Source organism: Pongo abelii, chromosome 8 (genome assembly GCF_028885655.2).
Source record: "Pongo abelii isolate AG06213 chromosome 8, NHGRI_mPonAbe1-v2.0_pri, whole genome shotgun sequence".
NCBI classification, from domain to species: Eukaryota; Metazoa; Chordata; class Mammalia; order Primates; family Hominidae; genus Pongo; species Pongo abelii.
In genome coordinates this window covers 66223077-66235974 of record NC_071993.2, presented here as the reverse complement: position 1 = coordinate 66235974, position 12898 = coordinate 66223077, and the positions used below count along the sequence as shown (strand labels likewise).

Sequence of the window (12898 nt, the reverse complement as noted above, 5' to 3'; positions counted from 1 at the left end):
GTTTGTTTCACTTTGAAGACCAGAGATGGTAAGGGGACAGCATTTTTTGTTTTGTTTTGTTTTGTTTTGTTTTTGGAGGGGGGTTTGCCAAATCCCACTGCAAAATGGGACTGCCCTGGAGAGTGCTAGGGACAGATGGGCCCCTAGCCTCCGCTGCCCACACTGCTGGCACACTGGGGGCTGCTCCAGTCCCCGCCCTGCCTGGGGACACTGTGGCTGCACTAAACGGCACCGGTGCTATGAGACAGACCCATCACTGCATATGTGAAAATGAGCAGGCAAGCCAGGCAGGACCTGAGGCCAAGATCGGTGAGCTTAACATTCAACCTGTAAGAATCCTGACGTTGGCCAGGGACTGCAATCTGAACACCTGACTTGTCAGGAACGTACTCATGACAGCACTTGGGAGCATGTAGAAAGCGCGGGCTTCTCCACAGCTAAGAAAACAGCCTTGGGAACCCTCTGCTTCCTTCCCTGCTGCCTGCTCCCCACTCCAGGCCCACGCACACCTACCTGTGAAGTACCTGCTATACTCCTGCTCAACCTTCTGTGCCGCCTCAAACTGCTCTTTGGAATGCCTCTGAGTCACCTTGTCCCTCAGGTAGATGGGGTCTCTCTGCTCCCTGTGGGGACAGCCGGACACCAGGCTGAGCATTGAGCCTCCTCCAGGCCCTCTTTCCTTCCTCTGTCCAGGCTAACAGGGGCCCCATCGAGGCAGGAGTAGGCTGTGGGGGGAGGCCCCATGTGCTCCTCACATGAAGCACAACAGCCTGCAGGCTGTTGGGGGAGCTCTGGGCAGATGGGGGAAGGAGGGCCCCCCAGCACACGCACTTGGAACAGATGCACCGGCAGCCCCCAGCGCAGGTCCCAGAAGCTCAGCAGCACAGAAAGGCAAAATGGAGCAGGGTCTTGGCGAGCCCTTGGCCCAAACAGCACAGGAGCCAAAGCTCAGCGAAGGCAACGGCTCCTCAGTCATGAGCCAGCTCGGGGCTGTGTGGCACTGTGCCCAGGCCACTGGCTCCTCCCCTGCTCCTAAGCAGCACGTAGAGAGGAAAGCGGGCTGGGGCAGGAGAGGGGAGCTGTGCAGACCAAGCTGGCCATGCCCAAAAAACAGCGGCAGCACCCAAATGGCAGAGGGGCGCGGGGAAGGGGCTGCACTTGGCTGACACCACCTCTGAGTGGGGGACAGGGCTGAGAGGGAAGGGTCATTTTCTACACGTACTGCCTATTTCAAGACCCATAGGCCCATCTCTCATTCCTCAACCCCCCACCCCAACACACCCTGCTCCCTACTTGGGCTCCCAGCCCCACCTGTGACAAGGCCCCAGCGGAGCCCAGGGGGCCAGTTACCTACTTGATGTGCTTGGCGCTCTTGTAGTGGATGAAGATGACAATGGGGTAGATGTGCATGTGGTGGAGCCGCTCAATAGCGTGTGGAGCAATGTCCAGGAGGCAGTGTCGGTTCTGGGGGTAGGGGGTGCAGAGTGAGCCCTGGCGGGCAATGAGGGGCAGCCAGCCGCCTGTCCTGCCACCAGCAGGACCCACCTCACCTCACAGGGCTCTATCCACAAACAAGGCAGTAAAGCCACACAGTGCACCATGGGGAAACCATACCCACGAAACCCCCAACAAACCCCACTCGCTGTGAGGAAGGCCAAGGCGGGGAGCCAGGGCTTAGGGGGCTGGGGGTGCTGGCCAGCCCAACTCCAAACTTCCTTTCCCGCCTTTGCCCAGATACAGGGACCTTCTGAAAGCCCTGCCCCACCCTGGCCTCTGAAGCCTTATTTTTGCCAGACTGAGCGAATGAAGAGCCAGAGTCTGGTGAGCCTTTGTGTGGCTGGGACTGAAGTATGTCTGTCATGTCTGTAGTCCCAGGCCTCCAGGTGGAGTGCAGGCCCGTGCACTCCCGACCCCCAGATGCTCCACCAGGGCGTTCTCCCCCACTAGAGTTGCCCACTTTCAGCAATGAGAAGCCAACACCTTCATCTAACAGAGAAGGAAAGCAAAGCCCAGCGAGCGAGCTGAGCAGCCTGGAGAAATGGAGCCCAAGGAGAGGCTGTGTCCTGGGACTCTGAGTGTTTGCCCCGCCAGCACTCCCCACAGACATCCCCGCCCTCGTGCTGCCTAGGATGTTCTAAGGCACCAAGAGACATAGCCCTTTTAGGGGCAGGGACCCTGAGGGAAGGCACGTTCCTGTCCCCAGAAGGTGCATGTGAAATTCTTCGGCACATGCATTTGGGGACCCTGTTCTGGAATGCCCTGTGAGAGGCCTTTCTGCAGAGCTCAATACTCTCATCAGAGATGAAACTCCCCCCACCCGCCAGAGAGGGAGACGGGGCGGCACCTACACAGGGGAACTCCTCCACCTCCGCCAAGGGATGTGCTTACAGAAACACACAGCAGCCATGAGGGCAATCCCAGGCACAGGTGAACTCAGACTAACACAACACGGTGGGCTCACTGAAGGTCTGAACCGCTGGGGCAGAGGATCATGGACCAGGGGCCTAGACCTGTGCACAGGGGGTCTAATACTGGGTGCCTAATCCTCAGACTGAAGCCCTGGGTACCTTTTCTGTGATCTCCTTTATTGACGCCACAGTGGTCACATCGAAATGGCCGCTTCTCCGCTTATAGTCGACAAACAGGCAATCTTTGACACCCCGCTCAATGGCCTGCTGGGAGGCCTTCATCACCTCTGCAAAGCACAGACGCAGGAATCAGGGAGCCCCAGGCCCTGCTGAGGCCCAGCAGAGGGAGCAGGGGAAGAACACTGCTCAGCAGCTGTCAGTAACCCAGTCCTGCCGTGCATGAATCTGACCCATGTCAGGAGGCTTCTGGAACACTGTGAAATCCGCCCCCCGGTACTGCCGCCCACTGTGCACAGCTGGGCAGGCAGGCAGACAGGGACATAGAGACAAAGAGCCCAGTAGGCACAGAGGGTGCCCCGTGCCCCTTACCAAGGGGACATCTGCAGAACTTGCCAGGAGCCTCATTCACCAGTATCTCCTTCACCACGTCCAGCAAAGGCCCCAGAATCAGGACAGGCCTCAGAGCAGTGCAGTCCACCTTCTGGACCCGCTGATAGGCCAGGCTCACCGAATCTGAGGGAGAGAGAGCAGCAGCATCATGGACCCAGCTTGGAGTGGAGGACCTGAGTGGGGCTGGGGAACCCCGCTCCCTGACTTTGCCCACTCTGGTTTGCCTGGGACTCCCCCAGCTTCAGCACTGAAAATCTCATGTCCCGGGCACAACCGGGCATCATCACCCCTGGAGTCCAGCATGAGCACCCCCCATGCCCTCTGTGAACACCAGAGGCAGCTGGTCTCAACCACTCATCCCAGAGCTTCCTTCTGCTCTGATTTTTCCTCGTGGGTCGACGCCTGCTTCCCCTGCCCCATCTCCATTCTCCTCTGCTCTCTGGCAAGGCAGCCTCTGGGGTTTGGCAGGTAAAGCTCCCACTCCCCAGGAAGGTGTGGTCAGTGTAACCCAGACCTGCCCAGTGACAGAGGTGAGGCCTCCCCCATCTGCACGGCTAGAACGGGTGAGTGCTGTGAACCAGCTCTGGCCATGCAGTTGAGGATAACCCTTAAGAAATAGCAGAGGCACAAGATGGAAGGGACCTGGGTCCTGGATGATCCTCAGAACGCAATGCCTCTCCCACATCAACCACAGCTCAGACTTGTACATGATAGAGAAATAAACTGCCCATTATGCTTAAGTCACTGTTACTTGGTTTCAGTTAAAGCAGTCAAACCACTATCCCAGTTGATACATGCAGTAAACCTCCCCTTGCACCAAATGAATAAAGTCCTTGCAGAGAGACACGATCTAAAACCCAGCAAGATCTTCCTGGCGTCTCCCTGGTATAAGTCACTGTGCTGGAATATCAGAAACATAATAAATAGAACACAGAGTTCCTGCCATTAAAAAGCTCACACTTTAACTAGAGTCACAACAGAGCAACACATGAACAGCAAGACAGCACGCAAGAGCTGCCTGGCAATTCCAGGAGTGGCAGGCTTCAGTAGACACTGCAGCTGGATGACAGGGTGAAAAAGACCACTTGGGCAGGCCCAGGAGGGAAGTGGGATGAGAGTGGTGTCTCCAGAAAGAGCAGGGCAAGAGGGTGAGTATGGAGGTGACAGGGAGGGCAGAGCACAAGATGACAGCAGGCTTGGGAGAAAGGGTCCATGACAGGCTTGGCCTGGAGGGATCTGTACGCATATGCAGAGCAAGGAGTGACTGCAGAGCAGGCACGGGGACCAGGAGGCAGAAGGTTCAGGAGAACACAAGCACAGTGCCAGCTGCAGCAGCAGGCTCCATGAAGACCAACCTGTGGGCAAACTCAGGGGGAGTAAGTAAAGTCTCGCCTCTTCTCTTGCCCTGTCCCTGTGTGTGTGTTTTTTAGAAGTGATCACTGCTGGGCATGGTGGCTCATGTCTGTAATCCCAGCACTTTGGGAGGCTGAGGCAGGTGGATCGCTTGAGGTCAGGAGTTTGAGACCAGCCTGGCCAATAAGGCAAGACCCCGTCTCTACTAAAAATACAAAAATTAGCCGGGTGTGCTGGAGCACACCTGTAATCCCAGCTACTCGGGAGGCTGAAGCACAACAATCACTTGAACCCAGGAGGCAGAGGTTGCAGTGAGCCAAGACTGCACCACTGTACTCCAGCCTGGGCAACAGAGCAAGACTAGATCTCAATAAAAATAAATAAAATAATAAAACTGATCATTATCTACAAACATCCACACAGTCTTTTACACAGCACTTCCTAACCTGGTGACCAGCAGCTCTGTTGTTTAAAACTGGAGGAGGGTTTGGTGGTCACAATCACCACCTTAGAACCCCATGTGGTTCTGAGTGAAGGCTCTGAGGAGGAGTCAAGGGCAAAGAACTTCCTCCGAAAGGAGTTTACATAAACAAATCCTTTCTGTAACAAATCTGAACCTCATGGATAAGGCCAGCACTCCTCTCTGATACCCCTTCCCCAACCCCAGTCCCCACTGGCCTCCTTGAAGGTAACCACTATTATGAGCTGGAAGTGTATCCTAGTTCTTCTTATAAACTGATTTTTATATGCTAAAGAAAACCTAGAATATATATTGTTTAAGTGTGTCTGTGGATACTTTATAACTCGCTCCTTGTCCGGGGCTGTGTTTCTGGGAGGCATCCCTGGTGATTCGTCGTGGGCCTCTCTGCTCCTTTTGGGCATCCCATTAACACTTACTCTGGATCGACTTATCCACTTCCCTGCTGATGGACACTACGTCACCATTCCCTCCATTTACTGGTATAAGAATCATATTCTCAAATTATGGCACAGTCGCTGTAGGGTGGAATTCAATATAGTGCTTAAAAGAATGGTTTGGAAGAATATTACTGAGATGGGAAGATGCTAACAATATGATAGTGGAAATACCTGGATGAAAACAGTATAATGCAGTGTAATCCCAGTTTTGTTGTATTAAGTAAAAAACTGGTAAGAAATACATTAAAATGTTAATGGTTAAAAAAAACCATATTCTCCCTTAATGACTATTAACATTCCACACTGTGGGGTACCAATTTAGGAGATTCCTGTTCCTCCCTGACAATCTTCTTTGTCAGATGTCCTCATAATTACAGAATTGTAAGACTAGACAGCATCTTATGAGTCACTGACTCCAACTGGAGAAGAAAAACAGCCTATCCAAGGTCACAGCTAATCAGGGCAGAGCAAAGGCATGGTCTTGGCGGTTCCAACCTTAGACCATACTGCAATGGCTTTCTTTAAAAGGTGCTGTGGACTGAACTATGTCCCCTCAACATTTATATGTTGAAGCCCTAAGCCCCAATGTGACTACATTTGGAGACGGAGCCTTCAGGAGGTAAGTTAAATGAGGTCAGAAGAGCAAGGCCCTAATCTGATAGAACTGTGGCTTTTTAAGAGGAAGAGACATCAGAGATCTCTCTGTCTCCAACATGTGAGGACACAGCAAGGAGGCAGCCGCGTACAAGGCAGGATGACAGCCCTCACCAGAACCAACCACACTGGCACCCAGGTCTTGGATTTCCAACCTCAAGAACTGTGAGAAAATGAATTCTTGTTATATAAGTCACCTAGTCTGTGGTATTGGTTTTTTGGTTTGTTTTTGTTTTTGAGATATGCTCTTGCTTTGTTGCCAGGCTGAAGAGGAGTGGCACAATCATAGCTCATTGCAGCACTGAACTCCTGGGCTTAGGTGATCTCCAGCCTCAGCCTCCTGAGTAGCTGGGACTACAGGCACACGCCACCACACTTGATTAGTTTTTTAAAGTTTTTGTAGAGATGGGAGTCTTGCCATGTTGCCCAGGCTGGTCTCAAACTCCTGGCCTCAAGCGATCCTCTTGCCTCAGCCTCCCAAAGTGCTGGGATTACAGGTGTGAGCTACCATGCCCGGCCTGTGGTATTTGGTTACGGCGGCCCTAGCAGACTAAGATAAAAGGAAAACCAGTCCTCCATATATTCCTGAGACACTCCTGCACAAGCCCCTAAAGGAGCAAGCATAAAGACATGCAGTGTCCTCTGGGTGGGGGACAGTTGAGTCCACTTAGGAGACCATTGCAGGTGGGTGCATAATCAGCAGGGTGGGGAGTACCAGGGATGCTATGCAGTAGTTGGAAGCAATAAACTAAAGCAGGAATTCAAAACCCACTGTGCATTAGAATTAGCTGGGGTAACTTTTAAACTACTACACAGGGATTACCACTCCCAGGTATAATGGAACAGCTTGCAGCATCCCTTGGAGAACAACTAGAAAATCTAGGTAAAAAATGAGAAATATCTTTTTGAAGGCATCGTAGAGTGGCAGAGACAAAACAGGATTTGAGATGCCAAGATCCTGGAGAGAAGGAAACCGGAGTATTAGAAGCTGACATTCTGCAGGCCTTTCCCCCTTCAGAGCAACTGGAGACTTCTAAAGTGAGAGTGAAGGGCAGAGAACCCAGGCAGAGGGCCACTGCTGAGGGGCTGGGAACCCAGGCAGAGGGCCGCTGATAAGGACTGAGAACCCAGGCAGAGGGCCGCTGCTGAGGGCTGAGAACCCAGGCACAGGGCCGCTGCTGAGGGCTGAGAACCCAGGCAGAGGGCCGCTGCTGAGGGCTGAGAACCCAGGCACAGGGCCGCTGCTGAGGGCTGAGAACCCAGGCACAGGGCTGCTGCTGAGGGCTGAGAACCCAGGCACAGGGCCGCTAAGGACTGAGAACCCACGAAAAGTTTCTGAAAATCTCCAAAGCAGGTGAGATCAAAACGTAGTTCACGGCTGCCAGGACCTGGTGGGTCATGATTCCAGAGGAAGGCAAGGGCAAAGAACTAAGTCTGGTATCACAGGTTTTCCCTTAAAGCCATTTGCCAAATTCTTAAGCTATGAAAAGCAAGAAGCTAAGCATCTAAGAAAGTCACTAAGACACTGAGCAGTGTTCCATGGCCTCCCAGTGCTGAAGAGTGAGAAACTGGAAGTCAAGGTTCCCTAGGGAGGAGCGGCCCTAGGGAACACCCCAGGCTGGGACCACTGGTGGGCCACCCCCTAGGGTCAGGTGAACCACCAGCTGCACAAAAGCTGCAACCCAGCCTGAGGTCAGCTGAGTCTGTGGCTGGATCGAAGTGATCTGCGAGCAGCGGCTATCTCCAGAGCAGAGGGCAGACCCTCTCTGGAGGCTAGCAACATCACTCAGAGCCCCAAAAATCCCCTAAACATAACTTCTGACATCTCAATAAACAATAACCAGGCATATCATGGGGCAGAACCAAGAAAAACAAAGACCACAGAAAGAGACTCAGGGATGACCACACATGACAGTTACCAAACGCAGTCTTTACAAACATACGATTCAAGTATTTAAGAGGACAGATGACAAGAGGGAAAGTCTCAGCAGAGAATTAAAGCCTGGTAAAAAAGAACCAGGTGGAAACTCTAGAGTGATAAATAAAATACAACTTCTGAAAGTAAGAACCTAATGGATGTAACAGAAGAGTGGAATAATGAACAGGAAAAAAGAGTAGAAAACAACCAGGCTGGCTGAATCATGGAGAGAAAGAAAGAAGTGGAAAATACAGGAGAAAAAGAGCCCAGAAGACAGGAGACAGACAGGGTATCGTCAAAGAACGAAAACCCCAAGGAGAGGCGAGGTCAGCACAGAAGCAATGGGAAAGAAACCGCGGCCAGGAATCTCCAAAACCGACCACACCACCAAGCTACAGATGTAAAAAGTGCTAAGAACCTTCTGAGCAGGATAAACACAAAGAAAACCACACAGGGGACGCATGGTATGGTAAGAAATTAAGAAGTTTCTTTCTGAGAAAGGAAGGCAGAGAAAACCCTACCCACACATGGTGGTGGACGGGTGGTGGCACTGCCTTCAGCACTGAGCCTGGAAAGATGACTTCTCACCAGCAATGAGTGTGGCAGGCTGACAAGTGTTCCCCAAAGACTGACTCATGTCCTAAGCCCCAGATCCCATGAGCATTACACCTTATTCAATGAAAGAAGCGATGATTCAGTTAAAGGCCTTGGGAGGAAGGGCTTTTCCTGGAGTATCTGGGTGGGTCCTAAATAAAACCCCACGGGTCTCTGAGAGGCAGAGGGAGTTGAGAGAGAGACCCACGTGGAGGACGAGGTGACGTGAAGACGGAGCAGATGAGATTTGAAGATGACAGTGATGTGGCCACAGCAAAGGCTTGGCGGCAGCCACCGGAAGCTGGGAGGGGCAAGGAACAGGCTCTCTCCTCAAGCCCCGAGGGAGCGAAGGTTGGCCAACAATTTGACTGACCCAGTGGTCCTGAGTGTGGACTTCTGGCCTCCAGAACTGGGGGAGGATAAACCTGTGTGTTTGAAGCCGCACAGTCTGTGGTAATTGGGTACAGCGGCCACAGGAAACTACTACACAAAGAGAGCCAGGGACCAGGAATGATATCTTTAAAGCACCCAAGTAAAACATCCACCAATCTAAAATTCTATATCCAGTGAGAATCTCCAAAAATGATATTAAAATGGACATTTTCAGACACAAACACTGACAGGATGTGTCACCAAAAAACCTGCACTACAAGAAAAACATTTCTGCAAGTTGTTTAGCAGAAAGAAAACAAAATCAGAAGCACAAAACTGCAGGAAGGAATAAAGAGCAATGGAAATGTAAAAGGCAAATCCGATGAATAACTGATGTGCAAATGGACAGACTGAGTCAGAGTTAAAGTATCTGTAGAATTAAAATGAGAAAAGTATGGCCGGGCGCAGTGCCTTGCGCCTGTAATCCCGGATGCAGTGCCTTGCACTTCGGGAGGCCAAGGCGGGCGGCTCACTTGAGGTCAGGAGTTTCAAGACCAGCCTGGCCAACATGGTGAAACCCCGTCTCTACTAAAAATACAAAAATTAGCCAGATGTGGTGACAGGCACCTGTAATCCCAGCTACTCAGCAGGCTGAGGCAGGAAAATCGCTTGAACCTGGGATGCGGAGGTTGCAGTGAGCCGAGATTGTACCACTGCACTCCGGCCTGGGCGACAGAGCGAAATTCTGCCTCAAAAAAAATAATAATAATAAAATAAAATGAGAATAGTATCAAAGTTAGAAAAGAGATAAATGGAGTTAGTGGTTTGATGTCTTAGAATTATCAGGGAAGTGGTCAAAGCAATGATTTCTCTTAGCAGTAAGTCAAAGGTGCACACTGTGAGGTCTATTTTAACCCCCAAAAGAATAAAATAGAAACAACTAAACACTAGTAGATGTGAGAGGATAACAGTAGATGATATAGGGGCAGAATAAAACAAACACATGATTCATTTTTAAAAAGCAAGAAAGAAGACAAACATAAACGAGGTAGAATGAATAGAAAACAAACAGTAAGATGGGAAATGTCTACTTTATGTAATGGGGTAAATACTCTTGATGAAACAATCAAGACTGCCACAGGGGTGTTCAAATTGTGGAAATTCCTCACACTGCTCACTTTTCTGTAAATGAATGTGTGCATTGCTGTATGTATGTTACACTTGGATAAAATTTTTTAAAAGACAGATTGCCACAGTGGATTTAAAAAGTCCCACATGCTGCTTATAAGCGATATTTAAATATAAAGTGACAGAAAAGTTTGAAGTAAAAGAAAAAGATAAACTGTGCCAAAGATAACCAAAAGAAAACTGGTAATGTCAATAAAAATATCACATAAAATAGACTTTCAGCAAGAAACATTCCTGGAGATCAAGAAGGGCATTTTATAACGATAAAAAGGTTAATTTACCAGGAAGGTGTAACAATGCAAAAGGTGTATGTACCTAATGACAACTTCAAGATATATACTGAAAAACACCTCAAGAGCTAAAAGGAAGAATAGACAAAGGGCTACTTTTCAAAGACGCTAGCACCACTGGACAAATGCCAAACATAATGGAGATGGCACCTACGGAGAAAGAAGCAGAGGGCACAAGAGTAGAAGCCAAAGAGAGTGAAGGAAAAAAAGCAAAATAAGAGAGAAACCTTGCCTTGATTAACAGGTTGGCTTTTTTTTTTTTTTTTTTTTTTTGGAGACAGGGTCTCACTCTGTTGCCTGGGCTAGAGTGCAGTGGCGTGATCACAGTTCACTGCAGCTCTTGACCTCCCAGGCTGAAGCAATCTTCCTGCCTCAGCCTCTTTGGTAGCTGGAACTACAGGCATGAGCCACCGCACCAGGCTAATTTTTGTATTTTTTAGTAGAGATGGGGTTTCACCATGTTGGCCAGGCTGGTCTTCAACTCCCTGCCTCAAGTGATCCACCCACCTCGGCCTCCCAAAGTGCTGGGATTACAGGTGTGCACCACCATGCCTGGCCTAAACTTTTTCTATAAGGGGCAAGATAGTAAATATTTTAGGCTTTGAAGGCAAAACGGCAAAATTAAGCAATTGTTATCAGCAAAGGGCTAATAGACTTTTCTACATCTTACATTTTAAGAAGTGTAAAAACCCATGCTCAGCTCACAGACCATTTAAAAACAGGCAGTGGTCCACACTCGGTCCATGGCCAATAGTTTGCCAACCCTTGTCCCAGCTGATAGTGACAGTGGGCCATGAACTACAGTGTGATCCACTGAACTCCCTAGGCCTAAGGTCTTCATTGTAAAAAGGGAAGAGAGGGAGGGAGGCAGCCAGCTGCCCTACACTCTGCTGCTCACTGCCACCCCCACACCTGATTGCCAGGGAGGGTACATTCTAGGACAGTAGACAGTAGACACACACCAGGGCCCTGGGAGCCACGTTCCTAAGGGCCTCTTGCTTTAAAGGACAAATGCATCCTTTCCACAAGGGCTGTCTACCAGGGGATGTCTGACATCTCCTATCACTCAACTCCAGCCCTGGACTAGCATCTTGCTCCAGAAAGATTATATAAGACTTGTTAATGAACACAGGACTGAGGCCAGAAATGCCGAAGTTCTGCAGAAACTGACAGCTCTTGGTCACTACCAAGCAGCCTGTAAGAACCTAAAAACAAATGGCAAGCAAGGCACTCAGCAGAGATTGCTTCTTGACTACCCAATAGCTAACCCCTCCATTCTTCCTTAGTAACTGAACCTCTTACTGAGGCCAGCAATGCACCCAGCTAAAACATGCCTTTTCTTTTGGTTTTAATTATTTTTTGAGACAGGATCTTGCTCTGTCACCCAGGCTGGAGTACGGTGGCGCGATCTTGGCTCACTGCACCTCCGCCTCCTGGGTTCAAGCGATTCTCCTGCCTCAGCCTCCCAAGTAGCTGGGATTACAGGTGCATGCCACCACACCTGGCGAATTTTTGTATTTTTAGTAGAGACAGGGTTTCACCATGTTGGCCAGGCTGGTCTTGAACTCCTGACCTCAGGTGATCCACCCACCTCAGCCTCCCAAAGTGCTGGGATTAAACGTGTGAGCTGCTGTGCCCGGCCAAAACATGCCTTTTTGACCTCTCTTGCACATGCAAGTGGATAGTGAGATGTAAGTTGAAGTCACAGGTTAGGGCTTCCAGATAGCTGCTGAAAGAGGCACACTCAGCTGAGGCACACTTCTGCCTTACCACCCCTTCCTTCCTCCTGCTGCCTGAAACAGGGACATGATGGCTGCAGCTGCACTGACAGGCGGTGACCGGGGGGATGGAAGCCACACCCCATAGATGTGGCTCTGAAGATGGCAGCACCCCCCGACCAAGCCGAACACACACCTTCAGACTTGTGCACAAAAGCAAAGTAAGACTCTCTTTTGTTTAAGTCCCTGTTGTGGAGCTCCTGGATCCACAGCAAGCCCCATCTGGAGAGCCCACTGGAAAATGAGCTCAGCCACTTGCCTTCAAAGAGTGGAATGGAGTCATTGGAAAAGGCATCCAAGGCGAGCAGGTCTTTCCCGTCCTTGGACCCGCTGCGTTTGTGCTTGTGTTTCCTCCGAAAAAAGGACCGGCGTGCAGCCGCTGACAGCGTCTTTGTGGCGCTATTGTCATCTTTGACTTCAGACATGCTGAGCCTCCTGGAGAATTCTTGGTCCATCCTGTGGCACAGGGGACAATGCTGGGCAGGGCCATCGAGACCCTGCTGCCCTGCCCTTCCTGCCCTTCCTGGTGAGAAAAGCAAGGGTGGGCCAGGCACCGGGCTCCGCCAACACTCCTTGGCAGGTCTCAAGGCTACATCTCCTCCCACGCCCCTGGGAACCCTCGGTACATGCTGTGGCGGCGACACAAACACCAGCACCAGGGCAAACTCTCAGAGCAGGCGATTTTTTCTACTACAGCATATTCAGCTCGGTGTCAAAAGGAACTGCTAGGACAGCCTTCAATTGGTGACATGACAAGTTACGCTTCCTGCCATAGAAGGGAAATGATGCAGGGATGCAGGCTGCCTTGAAAACATGCTCAGTGACAGGAGCCAGATGAAAGGCCACACTATGCAA

At 50.6% G+C, this 12898-nt stretch overlaps 1 protein-coding gene across 4 annotated transcripts in view; it reads right to left on the bottom strand.

The window, feature by feature from the left end:
* DLG5 (discs large MAGUK scaffold protein 5) overlaps positions 1-12898 on the bottom strand; it is a 135695-nt gene that overhangs the window by 2722 nt on the left and 120075 nt on the right. For 3 of the 4 annotated variants that reach the window (XM_009245435.4, XM_024253245.3, XM_063727599.1), the window contains 5 exons: positions 12303-12499; positions 2958-3101; positions 2568-2695; positions 1355-1464; positions 514-623 (listed from right to left, as the gene is read on the bottom strand). In XM_009245435.4, the coding sequence (XP_009243710.4) occupies positions 514-623; positions 1355-1464; positions 2568-2695; positions 2958-3101; positions 12303-12499 (689 nt within the window). Of the gene's footprint in view, positions 1-513; positions 624-1354; positions 1465-2567; positions 2696-2957; positions 3102-12302; positions 12500-12575; positions 12810-12898 lie in introns of those variants that run through there. The other variant, XM_054522406.2, reaches the window with a different exon arrangement.